General features: G+C 44.2%; 1 protein-coding gene across 2 annotated transcripts in view; it reads left to right on the top strand.

Annotated features, from left to right (window-relative positions):
• CMBL (carboxymethylenebutenolidase homolog) overlaps positions 1-18,957 on the top strand; it is a 716,939-nt gene that overhangs the window by 169,004 nt on the left and 528,978 nt on the right. For both annotated transcript variants that reach the window (XM_078687646.1, XM_078687647.1), the window contains exon 2: positions 7,880-8,103. In XM_078687646.1, coding sequence (XP_078543772.1) covers positions 7,889-8,103 — 215 coding nt within the window. In that variant the 5' untranslated portion in view covers positions 7,880-7,888. The remainder of the gene's footprint in view (positions 1-7,879; positions 8,104-18,957) is intronic.

The following is an 18,957-nucleotide window of genomic DNA, read 5'->3' on the forward strand; positions in this document are numbered from 1 at the left end:
CTCCTGAGAGGGCATCGATTAGTCATTCCCACCAGCCTCATGGACCAGGTTTTTCAGCTTGCTCATGCTGGGCACCAGCATATGGTCAAGACCAAGAATCGGTTACAAACCAAAGTTTGACTCCCCTTGATGGTTGAACAAGTCGAAGCGAGGATAAGGTCTTGCACCTGGTGTCAAGCATCAGGCGAAGCCAATCCACTGACTCCGGTGATGACGGAAGTGGGACCCCAGCAGGCGTGGGTGAGTGCTAGCCTTGATTTTGGGAGCCTCACGGAAGGAAGACACACCATTGTCATGATTGATGACTATTCAAAATATCCCGCTGTAGAAATACTCTCCTCTCTAAGTGCAAGTGAAGTAGTACTCAAGATTGAGGCGATCATGGTGACACATGGGTTGATAAAAGTGCTAAAGACTGACAAGGGTCCCCCATTCCAAGACCAAGAAGTGGCAACCTATCTAAAATCCCTGAACATATCCCATAAATGATTCACACCCCGTTGGCCTCAAGCGAACTGTAAGGTAGAGCAATTCATGAGGACATTAAACAAGGTAATTTGGACCAGCTCTGCCAGCCAACAGGCTCCTGAATTGGCCATCTACTCATTCCTACTGGACAACTGCCATACTCCACACTCCAACACAGGGTGGACTCCTGGACATCGCTCAATGGGTAGAGTAATTGAAAACACCATCCTTCATCACCATAAATGGATACCTGCCTCTATTGATGACCACCGAGTACATGAGAAAAGATAGAAGGCCAATGATGGGTCTAGCCAACGGCGGCATGCAAAATCATCCACTCTCGCAGTTGGAGACTTAGTCCTCATTAAAGATTATTTCCCCAGAAGTAAGTTTAGACTAACTTTTGAGAGGTTCCCATGGACCATCATCCGTGTGAGAGGCAGTAAACTTACTGCTCATTGTGGGACTGAAGAAGTCACTCAAAATGTGTCAGCATTCAAGAAGTTTCACCACAGTGGTGTGTCTTCCTGGAACATGACTGGCACTGAACCTCAGTTAGATGAGTCAGGATGAGTTAGATGAGCCAGGAAGCCTTTTTTTTCCTCTGCCAGTGTCAGGGCACAGAATTCATTGACCCGGTACTGTACAAGAATATCTTCTGTTACTCAGAATCAGTGTCCATTTGTGCCAAAGAGTCCTGTTTTGTTGCTTGAGCATTGTCGTACTATATGGCAGTACTTTCATATCTAAGATTAATATCTCCCAAAGGGGTTCTTTTTCCTGTGAGTCACCTTATTGCCTTCCACACAGTGTTCTGAATGAAGGCTGCCTCTGTTTCTGTAGTTTCTAGAAAGCTGACACAAATAATGATTTCTCATATAGCTAATTAATTGCATGTACCTAGTGCACTTCCACAATGACGTCTCTCCCCACAGGTGCAATAATGTGCTGAAAAAGAATCGTATTTTCAGTATAAAGAACAACATAATGGAATACATAATTCCAAGTTGTAGAAAAACACGAACTGGTAAAGCCAATAAGTATGGCCTGTAAAAGGTGAGTGCCAACCTGCTTTTGTTGCGTGTGCTTATTTGCATTGGCGATAAGTGCACATTTTGACAGATGTTTTTATTGGCCATGTACAAACGATCAAGTAAGCGAAAAAAAGGCTAGTATATCTGTTGCTGCATCATGACGCATGTCACAACCTGAGCCCACACATGTGCACATATGGCTGCCATTTTGATACAGATGCACAGTGAAGCATGCATCATGACATGCCGCCTGAGTTTCTGTTTATTACTTTACCTTTCCAAAATGGCTGCTGGCCGTGCCAGAATGACTAAAACTGCGGAGCACTGAAAAGTGAAAAAGTGAACTGAGAGGTTTGGCAGAAATATGTGGGTGCTGGGACTGGGATAAAATAAAAATAAAACATAGGAAGTGAAGCACTGGGAAAAAGGAGACATGGGTCGGTGGATGGAGTTTAATGACAGACTGTGCATGGAGGCAGGTGCCTTTTCAATAGATACAAATAAAACAAGCATTGGCCCAGCCAATAGGTCTCGCTGTTGGGACCTTATGTGTTTATCCTGAAGTTTTGGCTATGTTGTGGAGCTTCGTGGCTGATGTGCATTATGTTTAAAAGTTATAATAAAAAGTGTTAAGCATTTTTGTTACCTTTATAAAAATTAAGACGACATTATATACAACTGAACAACCTTGATTAAAAAATATTTTAATATAAAAAATGTCTTTTTTTTTTTACTTATGTGGCACAGTGGTATTATGTGGAGTGTATTTGTTGCATTGACTATAATGTAATTATGATGTGTATTTATGTTGTATTAAGTGTATTACGGTGAGTGTATTTATGTTGCATTGATTAGAGTGTAATTATGTGGTGTGTAATTATGTGGCCCTGACTGGTATGTGGAGTGTATTTATGTTGCATTGAGTAGAGTGTAATTACGTTGCATGTATTTATGTTGTATTGAGTGGTATTATGTTGAGTGTATTTATGTTGCATTGATTAGAGTGTAATTATGTGACCCTGAATAGTATGTATAGTGTATTTATGTTGCATTTAAAAGAGTGTAAGTATGTGACGTGTAATTATGTGGTACTGAGTGGTATTTTGTTGAGTGTATTTATGTTGCATCGAGTAGAGTGTAATTATGTTGTGTTTAATTCTGTTGCACTGAGTGGTATTATGTGGAGTGTATCTATGTTTGATTGAATAGAGTGTAATTATGTGACGTGTAATTATGTGTTACTGAGTGGTATCATGTGGAGTGTATTGATGTTGCATTGATTAGAGTGTAATTTTGTGGTGTGTAATTATGTGGCACTGAGTGGTATTATGTGGAGTGTATTTATGTTGCATTGAAAAGAGTGTAATTGTGACGTGTGATTATGTGGTACTGAGTGGTATTTTGTTTAGTTTATTTATGTTGCATTGAGTAGTGTGTAATTATGTGGCACTGAGTGGTGTTATGTGGATTGTATTTATGTTGCATTGAGTGGAGTATGATTATGTGGCATGTAATTATGTGGTACTGAGTGGTATTATGTGGAGTGCATGTTGCATTTAGTAGAGTGCAATTACGTGGTGTGTAATTATGTGTTACTGCGTGGTGTTATGTGGAGTGTATTTATATGTATTGAGTAGAGTGTAATTGTGTGGCGTGTTAATATGTGGCACTGAGTGATATTATGCGGACTGTATTTATGTTGCATTAAGTCAAGTGTAATTATGTGGCATGTAATAATGTGGCACTTAGTGGTATTATGTGGGGTGTATGTTGCATTTAGTAGAGTGTAATTATGTGGTGTGTAATTATGTGGTAGTGGTTGGTATTATGTGGAGTGTATTTATGTTGCATCGAGTAGAGTGTAATTATGTGGCATGTAATTATGTGGTACTGAGTGGTATTATGTGGAGTGCATGTTGCATTTAGTAGAGTGTAATTACGTGGTGTGTAATTATGTGTTACTGCGTGGTGTTATGTGGAGTGTATTTATATGTATTGAGTAGAGTGTAATTGTGTGGCGTGTTATTATGTGGCACTGAGTGATATTATGCGGACTGTATTTATGTTGCATTAAGTCAAGTGTAATTACGTGGCATGTAATAATGTGGCACTTAGTGGTATTATGTGTGGTGTATGTTGCATTTAGTAGAGTGTAATTATGTGGCATGTAATTATGTGGCAGTGCGTGGTATTATTTGGAGTGTATGTTGCATTGAGTGCAGTCTAATTATGTAGCATATAATTATGTGGCACTTAGTTGTATTATGTGGAGTGTATTTTTTTTCCCTTGAGGAGAGTGTTATTATGTGGAGTGTAATTATATGGGACTGAGTGGTATTATGTGGAGTGTATTTATGTTGCATTGAGTAGAGAGTAATTATGTGGTGTGTAATTATGTGGCACTGAGTGGTATTATGTGGAGTATATTAATGTTGCATTGAATAGAGTGTAATTATGTGGCATGTCATTATGTGACACTTAGTGGTATTATGTGTGGTGTATGTTGCATTTAGTAGAGTAATTATGAGGCGTGTAATTATGTGGCAGTGAGTGGTATTATTTGGAGTGTATGTTGCATTGAGTGCAGACTAATTATGTAGCATATAATTATGTGGCACCAAGTTGTATTATGTGGAGTGTATTTTTGTTGCATTGAGGAGAATGTCATTATGTGGAGTGTAATTATGTGGGACTGAGTGCTATTATGTGAAGTGTATTTATGTTGCATTGAGTAGAGTGTAATTATGTGGCATGTAATTACATGGCACTGATTGGTATTGTGTGGAGTGTATTTTTTCTGCATTGAGTAGAGTGTAATTATGTGTCGTGTAATTATGTTGTATTGAGTGGTAAAACAGATGTAACAAAAGGGAAAGGGACACTTCGCACAATAAATAAGTATAGAAAATGGAAGTTAATATAGTGCGAAAGGGTGGAGCAGAAAACAATCTAAAAGATGGAAAATATACAGAGGCAATTGCAGCACAGGAATGGCAGAGAGGAAAAGGGGGTAGAGGTGCGGCATGTGGCGTGGAATCGAGTTAAAAGACCATGTGTCCTAAACAAACTTAGAGCCAGCTGCATTTAAGATTTATACCGCTTAAGCAAAAGGGCAGAATGGGGTAAAAGTGGGGTGTGCTGTGGTGCATCGAGTTAAAGGCTATATGTTGTAAACAATATTTAACCCGGCCAAACAGGCGATTTACGGACAAACGGAAAAAAGTCTAAAAGCAGAAAAAACAAATTATAATCAATAAACTCTAATAAAATAAAATAAAAAACGGTGTAAAAAATAAAAAGGACTCAAATAAAGAAGTGATCGCGCAACAGTAGGGGCAGAAAGCAGGAGCTAAAAGAAACTCAACAAATATTCCATAACCCACTGACATCCACCAGCAGATTAGCCTGAAATGAGTAATTGCCCGGGAAACAGCTACTAACGGACGCGGCCTGTACCGAGCTCTTACCACAAGTGTCAGTTAAATGGAGCCCTGTACCATTATATAGTATTATCACCCATTTACAGGCATTTACGAGTTAAAGTTCTGGAATGGGAATTAACAGAAGGACTGCGGTATTACTGGGATATTTGCTAAATTTTTCAGTACTTTGGCCCTGTACCTTCCCGGAAGTTCACTCGTTTTGCGAAGGTAGAACCGGTAACGCAGGTAGCATTGCGATATCATCAGATAACTTGGTAATATTACATCATACACGTCATTATGCATAGAGGTATTATCAAATAGCAGGAATTATAAAACAGATCTAGTGGGATGAATAAAGGGCGTGAGAGAGGGAAGCACACAAGACAGAGAGAGAGAATTTAAACAGATTTTATCTGTACTATAACTCAACTGCCAGAGCGAGTAGTGCAAGTACAGCAGGGTTTAAATTAGGGAAAACAAATGTTTGTTCTCCGGGACTCCCCTAGCTCAAGGCATTATTACAACTGTCTGGATAGCTCAGCAAGTTCTGTGTTCACTGCTGTAATTTGTTGTGTAATATGTAGGCAGCACAGTGGTCTACCCTCCGATTAGTTTAAAGCTGACAGGGCAAATACCACTGGGATGCTGACAGCAGGCACTGTACCAGGGGGCAAGTTGATGTGTGTTATAAAAGTGTCTGTTTTTTTAAACATTTACACACAAGAAAACATTGGGAAAGCCAACGTTTAGCACAGTACTAATGAAACGCATTTGAAACGCAGGTATATGCCAGTGAGAAGCAGCTGCTCACGTACGCAACCAACAATATTTTCTTAACATTTCACTAGGCCTACCTATGTCTGTATTTTAGCCCAGACCAACCCGAAACGGACGCGGCGTGAAAGAATGGAAGTTGATATAGTGCGGAAGGGTGGAGCAGAAAACAAACTAAAACATAAAAAATATACAGAGGCAATTGCAGCCCAGGAATGGCAGAGAGGAGAAGGGGGTAGAGGTGCAGCCTGCGGCGTGACATCCAGTTAAAAGGCCATGTGTCGTAAACAAACTTAGAGCCAGACGTATTTAAAATTGACGCAGCTTAAGGAAAAGGGCAGAAGGGGATAAAAGTGCGCCGTGCGGTATGGAATCGAGTTAAAGGCTATATGTTGTGAACAATATTTAACCCAGCAAAATTGGCGATTTTCTGACAAACGGAAAAAAGTCTCAAAGCACAAAAAACAAATTATAATCAATAAACACAAATAAATTGAAAAAAACGGAATAAAAAAAAAGGGACTCAAATAAAAAAACGATCGCGCAACAGCATACATGTCATTATGCATAGAGGTATTATCAGCAACCAACACTCATGTGCCACTCAATACTACTTACAGTGGGGCGCAATATCTATAATAACGAAAAATGTATGCCAAGGTAGCCTGGAATAAAATGCGTGCTTACAATTTCAATTAATCAGCAGGTCATAAGTTGGAAAATGGACAAAAATAGGGGGCAGCATGCAACACTCATTTGCCACTCAGTACGACTTACAGTGGGGCGCAATATCTTTAAGAACGAAAAATGTATGCCAAGGTAGCCTCGCATAAAATGCGTGCTTACAATTTCAATTAATCAGCAGGTCATAAGTTGGAAAATGGACAAAAAAGGGGGTAAATAAAACAGATCGAGTGGGATGAATAAAGGGAGTGAGAGAGGGAAGATGGGGTGGACCACACACACAGCGTTTCCCTCGCAGGAGCGAGCAGGGCCACCATCTGTTTTCAAAATAATTACAAACAGATGGTGCACATGCTCGCTCCCGCAAGGGAAACGCCAAACGTGCACGCATTGCAATAGAAAGCTATGCAAAACGTGCACGCTTTTAGCCCAAATGCTGATCGATTCCAAAAGGTCGCCTCCTATGCAGTGAACGCGCGCTGCGTAGGCGAGACCTAAAAAGTAGAAAAAAGTAAACAAGGCATTTTTAAGAGTGTGTGTGGACTTTTTAAGCAGGCCAGTCAGCGAAATGCCATGGTCTGATACCAACTTTGATGCCAGCCCTATCAAATAGTGCCTGATGTCAACTGAACCACTGTAGCCAATGGCTGAAAGGGGTTGTCCAAAAAACCTTTAACTTTATATTTTTTTCCTAGTATATTGTGGTGGTATATGTGTTGTGTGCTGACCTGAGCCCTCACAGATAGCTTACACTGGCTGTAGACTAGACCTAAAAACTGACAAAAACAGTTATAGGCCCTTTGAGAAGAAAGCTTTGAAATGAGGCTCTTCATCATTATGAATGTTTTCTTAACCGCATCAATGCGGCGGCTTTTCCCGCTGTACGCGGCAATTTTAAAATTACCGCATTACATGACGAGCTCAGCTCGTCGTGAGCGCACGGCAGGTTACGCTCATGATGAGCTGAGCTCGTCATCAGCCCCGAAGGGGTTAATAAATATAAATACTAATATTTCGTACTGTTACCACCCCTACTACTACCATCACTGCTACTACTACTAGTACTATGACTACGCGGCTACAACAACTACTACTAATAAAAATAATAATGTTATGAATAACTGCACATTTTCATATACGTCTTATGCGACCAGCTTCTTTTTCTTTTGTAACACTGTTAAGAACAAATATTGTATTAGCAAAGTTTAAGGCATTGCTATTATTTTCCTTCTATTGTAAGACAGATTACATTTAAAAGTTTAAACTATACAAAATAAGTTTACAGTCCTACACCACAGGGTGTAGGTGTAGGACTGTAAAGGAGGAAGAAGTTAACCTCTCATAAAAGGATCAGTTCCTCAACAAGTTGACATATATTATGCTTTAAATGTAACTGAGGTTCGATTCTCATTAAATGGAAATAAAACTTGTAGTTTAACATCATTACCAGGTGGTGCCATAATGCTTTCTTGTTCTGTTTCTTTGCGTTCACAGAGTTTGAAAATGGCCAACGAAGAGCGCCCATGCCCATGTGACATTGGAGATAAGTTTGAATATGGGGGACTAGGAGAGGAAGTCGAAATCGAGCATTTCAAGGCATACATCTGCAGGCCACAGTCACCACAGGACCGGGCTGTAATTGTCGTTCAAGACATTTTCGGATGGGATCTCCCCAACACACGATTCATCGTGGATTTGCTTGCTGCCAATGGCTACATGTAAGACACATATTCTTCTGAACACTATTCAAGAGTGTGTATATATATGTATATTCCAACATAATGTATTTTAAAACTGAATCGCCTAAACCAATTCACAAGCTTGGCATGGGCTTGGTTTCAAACATACCTCTGCACCCCTGGATAGAACCCATAATTTTAAGCTTCTTTTGCAATTGTCTAAAATTTGTGCCAATTTATATAATCAGGGCTCTTCATTCGTAAAACATCTTTTCATCAGCCTTCTTCTCTGAAAGTAGAAAGGCATCCTAAAAAAAAAGGCTGAAGCCTTTATAAAATCTTTTCACACATTTGTGGCAGGCTGGTGACACTGGCTGGTTGTGTCCTGTGTGGGAGCTGGCGCCTGGCCGACTCAAGAATGGGTGCACCTAATGTCCCTAGCCTGTGGTCTGTGGATACACTATGATTGGGTCCTGATGGGAGGCTAACAGCTAGTCTATATATGAAAGGGCATACATAATTGCCCTGGGTTCCTAATGGGTCTGAAGGTTTCAAGAGAGTTTCAAGTAGGCTCTCAAGCAGGGTCCGGTTGTCTCTGTGACTAATGTCACTGCATACTTATTAGGTCGAAGCCTAGCGTAAGACTGCGCACATGCGCAGTCTCACTGGCGAGAGTTAGTGTTATTGGGGAGATTTCACTAGCGGGCTTTAAGCCCCGCCCCTCTTTCCCACTGGCCGGCATCACCGTTCATGCTAAACGGTGGCCAGCCATTGGGAAAGAGCGTCCTCTGACGTACAGTTTTCTCTATTTCTGCCGTCCCACTTGGACGGACTGCCCCGACTTACTACTGGCGTAAAAGGTTTGTTATCTTCTTTATAGGTCTAAACAGATGGCCCCATAAAGAAGACAATAAACCTTACGCCAGCAGGAAGTCCGGCCGAGCCCGTACAAGTGGGACGACAGAAATAGAGAAAACTCAGCGTCATAAGTGGGCCGTTCTTGTTTTAGTAGATAACAATTTTGACAGAATTTTTTCTCAGTCTCCCCCCGCACACACACAATAATGTTACTGTAACTCCCTGTAACAGTGTTTTCAAACAGCGACCAATCCCAGTTGTGCGGATCCTTTTTCAAACACAAATTGTAGAGCTTTGATCTAGCTACAGTTTTGAGACTTCGGCAAAAATCAAAACCGGCAATCCTTCTTTCGACTGATTTACGTGTACTTTGCAGCGAGATAGATGAAAAATGTTCGAAAATAAAAAGGGAAAACTCTGGTATGCTGTCAGAATCAGTGAGATGGCATTATGTAACATTTGTCTCATCATCACATGGGTCAGAAGCGATAAGGTGTGGAGAAATGCACAGCATCGCCTGGCAACAGATGTAGGTGGTTTGTCTATTGTACAAATTTACTTTGCCACAGCTTGTATAACTTGTAAAATGCACAGCCCTGACCACCGAACTAGTGTTGTATATTAAAGGAAGGGCTAACTTACCGTTGCGGTTAACTTCGGCAACCCCCGTTTGCCTTGTCGTGGCAATAAAGTTCATTTAAATGTGAGCCAGAAACAGGAAGGGGGAGAGGTGGGCCCGTCTTAGGTCCTGAGCCCGGGGCAGAGGCGGCCCTGTCCTGCGCTCATGTTTCCGCCTTACTCGCACCCTCTCTCCGCGGAGTGCTCCTCCCACACTCACCTGCCCTGTGCCCGGAGCAGGTCCACTGCACCAGGTGGGCATGCACTGGGCGGGGCTAAGAGTGAATCACGGACACTCCCTTCAGGAGAGAGGTTTTCACATCACCCAGGAGCCTCCCACCGGTAAAAGGTGAGTGCCGGGAGCCGTCAGAGGGGCTGCAAAGTCCCCGGGCCCATCGGTAAGAGTACCCAGGTGCACCGTGGTGGTGTCCTAAATGGAGTACGGGGTTAGCCCCAGCTCTCGGGAGCTAGCTTTGGAGGTCTGTGTAACTAAATATTATTGAGCGCAGTGCGGAGAGGCGTTACAGGCAGCACGAGGAAAGCTGCGTGATGCAAGAAAGGAAGAAGGCTTGCGTTTTCAGAAATGGATGGGGCTGCTGTTAAGTCCTAACCATTTCTCTATCGTTTCACCCTCCTCTGTTCCTCTTTTGAAAGCCTCTCGAAGATCTCTTGCACAGCGCCTAGAATCCGCCGGCGTTGCTATGCTTCCACGAATAAAAATAAAGTGCTGTGAGGCGGTCGTGAGGTGACGTGCTGTGCTGTGCAAGAAGCATGGGCTTAATGAATGCTGGCCAGCCTGGGTGGTATGGGGTGAACTGGGGTTAACACTGCCCCTCTCATGCCAGGGCAGTCACTCTTCACCTTCAGTCATTACTGTAACTTCCCACATCCCCTTCTCTTGGCTCCGACATTCCCTCCGTGGCTAATAACTATCTCTCTCCGTGCTTCCTTCCACTTCAGCACTGCTTTCACCTCTCCTCCCTCCTGTCTCCCCTTCCTCTGCACGGCCGTCTGCACCCCCCCCCCCTCGATCCATTAGCCAGTCACCCTTTTCCTTCCTTCTACCTCCATTGGTGCCGATTGCGGAGATCTGTGTTAGACCCTATGGTCACCGGCTCCAATCCGTGCGGGCCCGCTCGGTTCATCAGCCTCCCAATGTCGATAAATCCTCTATAATTCATCAATGCACTTAACCGTCCCCACTGCTCAGCACACATCACTGTACTCAAATCCCGTGTGTTCGTATAACACGATGTATTGGAAACATGTGCTTTATGTCTTAAGTTAACTCATGGTTGACTTCTACCTGCTGTTTTTTTCATACCTGCCTATATAAAGCGCCTCGAAACCCCGCAGTCATTGCTATAGTAAATATAAATACATTCTTACAATGATTGCGGTTGAGTGGGATTTGAATAAACATCTGTTATGCCGTGCCAGGATACCCAGGGGTGAACATGTGCTTTACAAATGTTACGTTTACTCTTCTTTTCCCCTATAACATTACTCCCACTCAGTCCTTTTATACGCTTCTTTTCTATCCCCAGCAATCGATCAGTAAACTTATGAAGCACACTTTACACCCGCCTCCTGCTCCCTCATTTAGTTTATATCTTCTGTACCTTCCTACACCAATTTCTGACCTCTCCTCCATCCCCCAGCCCCTCTATCCTTACACCCCTTTACCCCTCCTCAAACCGTCTCCTCTGACTCACTCCTTTACTCTATCTGCTAAATGCACTCTTTCCTTTTACTTTCCCTTACTACTCCCTTCTGTCTGTCTTCTGCTTCTGCTTCTGCTTTTAGTTCTTCCTGAAACTCCTTAGCCCCTCCCTTTCTTCTTTCTCATTCTTTCGCCTTTCTTTTCATAATTCTTAAATTGTTTTCTTAATCCTTCCCTTCCCCAGCCAGCCCCCCTTCACCACCTACTTCTGCCTTCTTTACCCACTGTAGTAATTTTCTCTTCACCATAGTTTATTCCCAATTGACTCCCTGCTCCTCCTTCTTTACACACACCACCCCTCCCCCCTCCTTCTGTGCCCACCCGCTCCACGCAGTGCAGTCTACCTAGGCCGCCCTCCCTCCCGGGCAGGTATGCTCGTGGGGGAGGGTGGCTCCCTCCCAAGCTGTGGTGATAGGGGGGTGCTTAGTCACGCCGGTGAAGCTTCATTGTGCTGTAATGAACGTGGGTCTGAGTCCCATTCGGGCCTGCACGCACCGGTGTATCGGGGTGGGCGTGGCCTCACTTCCCAGGTATATTGTTGTGGTGACAGTGCATGGAAGTGGCTCCTGCGGGAGTGGAGTAGGGTAAATTGTGCGTGTAGGAGTGGGGGTGTAGTTGAGGGCGGATCCAAGATGGCGGAGTGTGGATCTGCGCTGAGCAGCTCACCTGGAGGCTCCTCTCTCTCCCCCTTACGGAGTAAATGATAGTGATGCAGAAGCGGTGTTAAGCCCCGTGTCTGACCCCAGAAAGGCAGCGGGGGTTTCCGAAAAAAAAGAAAACGCTCACAAATAGCTTCTGGAGCTTTGACGCGGCGCTATTGGTGGCGTTCCTTACCGATGCTCCGGCTCCCGGACACAGCTAAGCTCTTCAGGCGGACGATTCACGGCCTGCTTGGGAGCTCAGGGCTCGGCTGGTTAGGTCTCAATCTTCGTGCATCACACACCTGGTGGCTAAGGAGGATGTCTCCGAAGAACCCTCCACGGACGACTCGGAACAACAGACAACCGGCAGGAGCTGCAGCGCCTTCTCTCCCCCCCCGGCCATAACCTCACAAGCCACGGTAACAGCTGCGCTCTCCCCAGCCACCACGATTACAGGGGGCGTCGGTAACTCCACACTCGAGAACGTTTCTAGCGCTGCTGCGGAGGGAGAGAAAAGGGTAAAGAAAGCACCTTCCTCGTCTGCTGGGCCTATGAAAGCTGGTACGGTGCCTAACGCGATGGGAGGTCTGCACCAGGAGAGTGGAGACATCAGCAGACAGGTACAGAGACCATTTAATTTACCCTCGGGCGCACACAACAACACTAAGAAACCTGGTCAGACTGCAACCAAAGTTATAACCAAGTCGGTGGCCAAATCAATGGCAGGAAGGGGGGGGCGACTGGGGGTGAAATAGACAGGGCGCCTCACGCTCTAGAGATTGAAAAAACATCTGATACTGTGGGGCGCAAACAATTAACTTCACAGAGCGGCAACACTCCTGTGGTTTTGGAAGGGACTCATAGTAACTCTTCAATAGAATCGTCATTGATACAGACTAGCGAATCAGCCACTGTCGTAAAGTTTGGAATAGTGGATAACTTGTGTCCTGATGTGAGAACAGACGCACAGGTTTTGACAGGAGGAGTGGGTGCTAACATCGCGGGGTTATTACCTTCTACTGAACCAGCTACCCCCGTCCCTGCAGTTGAGACAGACGGGCTAGCAGAGGAAAGTGAGGAGCCTATCAAACCCGTCGAACTTATGGAACATGCTGAGTCTATTGAATTCATCGAACAAGGCTCCTTTGAGGATTTTGACGCCGAAACAGAAGATGAGCTGGGCGAGAAGGGGGAGAAGGACGACCACATAGATAACATGACAAAATCACCAGTAAAAAGAGGGCGTAAACACAAAAGTAAGACTAGGGCAAAGAAAGATGGCAAGGCTGGTGCCATATTAAACCGGCCCATCGCAAATAATAATCAAATTTCGAAAAAGACTCTTCTGGACAAAAGTCCTTTGAGAATATGGATTGAAGCAAAAGGCTTAGTTAAAAATATGACACTGAGACTATCAGGGGCCAGTCCCACAGAAACAATGCCTACTATAGAAGCGTCCTGTACTACCGCCAGTCCTATTGCTTTGGAAAGCAGTGCCCCAACCATCTCACCTAACCCGTCATTGGACGGGTTAACTGATCAAGCACTGCTGTCGATGCAAGAACTTGTGGCTGATTCACCAATATTGGAAGCTGAAACTCCACAACCTAACGCAATCGTCACTACTTCAGCGATAAACGCCACCCTCCTCTCCCCTGGGGACTCTTCTTTTGCATCGACACCTCCTTCAACCAACCTAGAGATAGATAAACACCTGAGTGCTTTTAAAGAGGGACAAAGCCAAAGGCAAGAATCAAGTGATCCCTCTCCACTCGACATAATATTCCAGCTACTGAGCAATCAACGGGCTGAAGTGCAGGAACATTATCTTCAACTGAGGGAGGACAATAGCAAAGTACAATCTTCCTTACAGGAACTCACTATCAAACTCGGGGGGATCTCACAGGATATTGTTGAACTACAACAACGGGTGGTCGACATTGAGGAAACGAGCACAAAAACGACGTTTGCAGTTGACAAACACGAGACTCAGCTGTCAATGCTCCAACTGAAGGTTGAAGATTTGGAAAATCGACAGAGACGATCTAATCTAAGACTTTTTGGGATACCGGAGGGATCAGAGGGATCTGATCCGAGGGCCTATTTAGTGGGGCTGCTTCAGAAAGCTTTCCCAGACTTAGCGGACTGGGACTGCCTTTGGTTCAGAGAAACAGGGAGAATCAGTTTCCACGTCCCTTTCTAATTTTTTTGGGTAATTTTTTATTGCGCCAGGCAGTTTGGCAGAGAGCTCGTCCCAATACCCCTGTAGTCATTGGTGAGCTCTCAATCTTTGCTCGTTCTGATTTAAGCAAAGACACTATGGACAGACGGTGGATGCTACGCAAACTGATAGATCCAATTAAGTCTAGCGGGGGTCAGGCGTTTCTCCAAGAACCTGCCCGTCTCAAGGTCATTAAAAACGGATGCACTAATTTCTTTACAGATGTAAAGGAAGCAGAAGCGTATCTAGCTGGCACCAGCGTGGGCAAGAGCTAGACTTAAAAATTAGTCCTAAAGGATTAGTTCTAACTATATGTGCAAAGTGCTAACTTTTATTGGAAGCTTCTGTATCTAGAAACATTGGTTGCACGGGGGGGTCCATTTATGCATCACTGAGAATTTGAAAAACGTTTAGTTTGCTTTTTCTTTTTTTTTGCTTAAGTTGATAAACTGTTAAAGATAGAGGGAGGGCGGGGGCCTCTTAAGGTGACCTGCCATGCAGGCTGCCTCTCCAGCGGCAGCAGTTGCAGAAGGGTGGCTCTTCCCCGGCTGGGGTAAGAGCTAGGGGGAGGGGGGAGGGGGGGTGCTTTCAGGCTGATGGGGTAGAACGCTGCGAGGACATTTTTGTTTTTCTCAATTTGTATAATAATGGTATGAGAAATAGGAGACTTACTAGGACACTTGGACACCTTGGACACCCAGAGATAGGTTTAAGGTTTTTTTTTATTTTCAAATGTATGAATTTAGGTGCTTAGCTTGGAATGTAGCGGGGCTAAATAGTAAAAACAAGAGATGTTTGATAAGAGAAGAATTAAAATTACACAACCCTCACTTTGCTCTCTTATCCGAAACGCATATTGCGGGGAAGGATAAAAAGCTACTCAATCAATTGGGATACGACATTGTAGTTTGCTCCACCTTCGGGTACTCCACAAGAGGGGTTGCTATTCTCAAGGACAGGCGATTTAGGGCTGAAATAATACAAACCTCCTGTGGCAAGTGTGGCAGATGGGCAGTAGCGCAGATTAGTTTCGAGAACCACAAATATGTTCTATGCGTGGTTTACGGCTCCAACACAGATGAACCTATTCTTTTTGATCAACTGAATATTAAACTTTTGGATTGGGAGGGAGAACTTATCATCATGGGGGATTTTAATTGTATCATGGAATACAGAATAGATACAACTAGGTCTAGTAGCTATCAAAGGATGCACAAAACCAGGTCGTCCATTCTTGACCTATGCCGTATCCACAATATCAAAGATGCTTGGCGGCATTTATACCCAAGGCTATATGACCTACCTGAAAACATGAGGTACAAATACTTACAGCTACATGATTACTTGATTAATAAAAAACAAGTTATGGAGGTTTTTGACTGTGATATTTGGACCTGTTTATATTCCATAAAAAATAAGTCAGTAATAAGCGAAACATATAGACTTCTAATCGACCTCAAATCAAACGATTGTACTAAATTAGCTGACAAATGGAGTAGAATGTTGGGTTCAAATATTACATCAAAACAAATAGAGTGCTGCCTGATCAATATCAATAAGCGAGTACGATCGTCTAGTCTAAGGCTCCAACAATTTAGAACAACCTGCATGCTATACTATACCCCTGAAAGAATCTCCAATGGCCTTCTAATAATTCCTATAGCGATCGCACAAAATGCCCCAAATGTTTTACTGATGCAGCCGATCTGGCACACATGCTGTTTTCCTGTTCTAATCTTAAGGCCTTCTGGGGCGATATTCAGAAGGTTTTGAAAATGAAGCAGATCAAGCTGCCTATATTTACGGCTGCTTCAGTTTTGCTAGACATCTATCCCGTTTTATTTCCACATGCAGCCTTGGTTATTATACTCATGTCTTGTGCCAAGCTAACTTTGGCCAGAGCTTGGACTTGCGCCGAATCACCCACGGTCTGGGACTGGTGGGCACTTGTAACCTAGATTCATTCGATGGAACTAGCCTTAGCGAATATTAGGGGAACACGCTCATTGAGTAAACATGAAAAAAATTGGGGAACTTTTGTGGAATGATGACGCTCTATCTCTTTATCGGGTATAGGCAAATATCATGCTTTAATGAACTGATAATCAGCGTCTCTAGGATAACATATTTTGTCCGACTATCGAAAGAAACTGTTATAACTTTTTCATATTTGTATTAGTGAATTCATTTATCATTTTCTTTTTCTATTGTATTTTTTCTTTCTTTTTTCATGTCCTGTTTGCTTTATCGTATCATATATACATGTCTGTTAACATACGCATTAATGATTTAATGTATTTCTTCCTTGTCAGCCTGTTAACAATAAAAAAAAATTAAAAAAGGAGTGGGGGTGTAGTTATACACCCAGCCCCCTGTGACAACCCAGACAACTTGGGCATGTGTAGTGTGAACTAGGGGGGGGGGGGGGGGGGTGGCAGATGTAGAGATACCCCCCCGCCCGCCACCTGTGCTATCTCAGACAGCAGTCTGGGCTTGTGTATTGTAAACCTGGTGAGGGGGTAGACGTAGAGAAACCTCCCCGCCCTCTGTGATGATAACCCAGGCAGTCTGGACATATGTTGTTTATAGTTGGCTGGGGGGTGGGTAGTGACACCTCCCCCCCCTCTGTGATAACCGATATAGCCAGGGCATGAGCTGTTTAAACTGGGGGGGGGGGGGGGGGGGAGAGGATAGATGTAGTGATGCGTCCCTGCCTCCTCTTATAACCCAGATAGCCTGGCCCTGTTTTTTTTTTAACCGGGGATGGGGGAGGGAGTTGATGTAGTGACACCTCCCCACCCTCTGATAGCTCTGCAGGTCTGGCCGGGTGTTTGTTTGCCTGCCAGGTGTGTGGCTCACATTACCGCCGCAGTGACTCGTCTCCGGAGGGCAGGCTGGGAGCTTCTTACACCCAAGGTGTATTCTGGGGAGGAGGGGTGGAGTGGAGGCTAAAACCGACTGCCACATGTCCCTACCTATGCAGCACCAAGTCCCCCCCTCACCTTCCATCCCGTCCCGGCTGTCGTCTCCCAAGTCCTACAGCCCACTACCTTGTTTCCCCTGTGCCAATCCTACCGCCCCAGTATTTTCTTCCCCCAAACTTACTGCCCAGCCACCACTCCTTCCCCCTTACTACCTTCCCCCATACTTTCTGCTCCATTCCACTCTCCAGTACAGCGCCATATCCCTTCCTTCCAGTACTGCTGCTATGGTAATGTTTGTAGGGCACACATATTACCCAGTGCGTACCCTGGTGCCCAAGTGTTTGTGTGAGGGAGGGGGTCTGGTTCTCCTGACTGGGGATCCATTGGAAGAACCAGGTTTTCGATTTATTGCGAAAATCTAGGATGGTGGGGGTAGGATAGGTGGTTATACTGTCCTATTCCCTCCTCCCAGTACTGCTGCCCCTTCCTCCCCCCAAATTTACTGTCCTGTTCCTTCCTCCCACTTTCTGCCCTATTCACTCCTCCCGATACAACTGTACCATTCCTTCCTTCCAATCATTCTGCCCTATTCCCTCCTCCCAGGTCTACTGCCCTATTCCCTCCTCCCGGTGCTACTGCCCCATTCCCCCCCCCAGTTATTCTGCCCTACTGCCTCCTCCTGGTGCTAATGTCCCATTCCTCCACCCAAAGCTACTGCCCCATTCCTTCCTCCCAGTATACTGCCCCATTCCTCCACCCAAAGCTACTGCCCCATTCCTTCCTCCCAGGCATTCTGCCCTATTCTCTCCTCCTGGTACTGCTTTTCCTTTCATTCTGCTCTGTACTACTCTGCCATTCCCTCCTCCCAGTGCTGCTGCCCCCATCTCTCCTTCCAGTTTTACCTCCATAATCCTTCCTCTTGATCTTCCTTCCTCATGTCTGATTGACATTAACCACTATGAGCCGTGCTCTGTTAGTGGGAGAGCGGTGCATGCACAGTCTGTGCACTACTTTCTGTGAGTGCAGTGTGGTGAACGCACAGTCTGGGCACTGTCTGCTGTAAGAGCCGTGCTCGTCACGCGTGACACGTAGCACTTATCACAAAGGCCACTGTGCACAAGGATGGCACGTGCACTCCCCATGCACAGACGGCACGGCGACCCCTCTGTTCTTAATGACACCAAAACACTTCACCTGTCACACTATGTTGTCCCTCTTTAAACACTGTCCACAATTTGAGTAGCCTGCTACCCTTTCAATGAATGCGCCTAGGGGCCTTGTCATGGGTATGAGGCACTATACAAATGCAACTACTGGTCAGTAGCAATGCATCATTTATTGTATAATTACTTAAAACCATAACAATATAAAACATAAAAAAATACATAATACACAAAATGACAGAGAAAATGGTAATTCCTTACAAGGCCCTGTAAGATACTAACGCATAGTACCCAAGAAAATTTAAAAAATTCAAAGTATTTAAGCAATTTTAGTTAGATTTCGGATAATTTAACTATTAGCAGTCTGTTATGATTGATCCAATTTGAGTTTTTTTTATAGAAGAGCTGAAATACCTTACCAAGTCCATCTCAGACAGTGCAAAATGACCAAACTCTACAATACCTAATGTCCATGGTACAAAACCCAGGAGTTATCTATTCACGATCATGCTGTGTTAGTTTGTAAAGGAGTCCTGCACAGCTTTAATAGAATTTGCATATTCTTGCCATTTCGAAGGGCACCATGGTGCTAAAAATCCAGTTCATTGCCTGATTGCATGTCCTTATACTATTAGATAACAAGCATTAAAAATGCAATAGGTCTATCCTTTCATTAAGTTAAAGCCATTTGCTTTGCTATACAATACCATTAGCAAAGTAATTGGCTTTAACTTAATCAAAGGCG

Source organism: Lissotriton helveticus, chromosome 4_1 (assembly GCF_964261635.1).
Source record: "Lissotriton helveticus chromosome 4_1, aLisHel1.1, whole genome shotgun sequence".
NCBI classification, from domain to species: domain Eukaryota; kingdom Metazoa; phylum Chordata; class Amphibia; order Caudata; family Salamandridae; genus Lissotriton; species Lissotriton helveticus.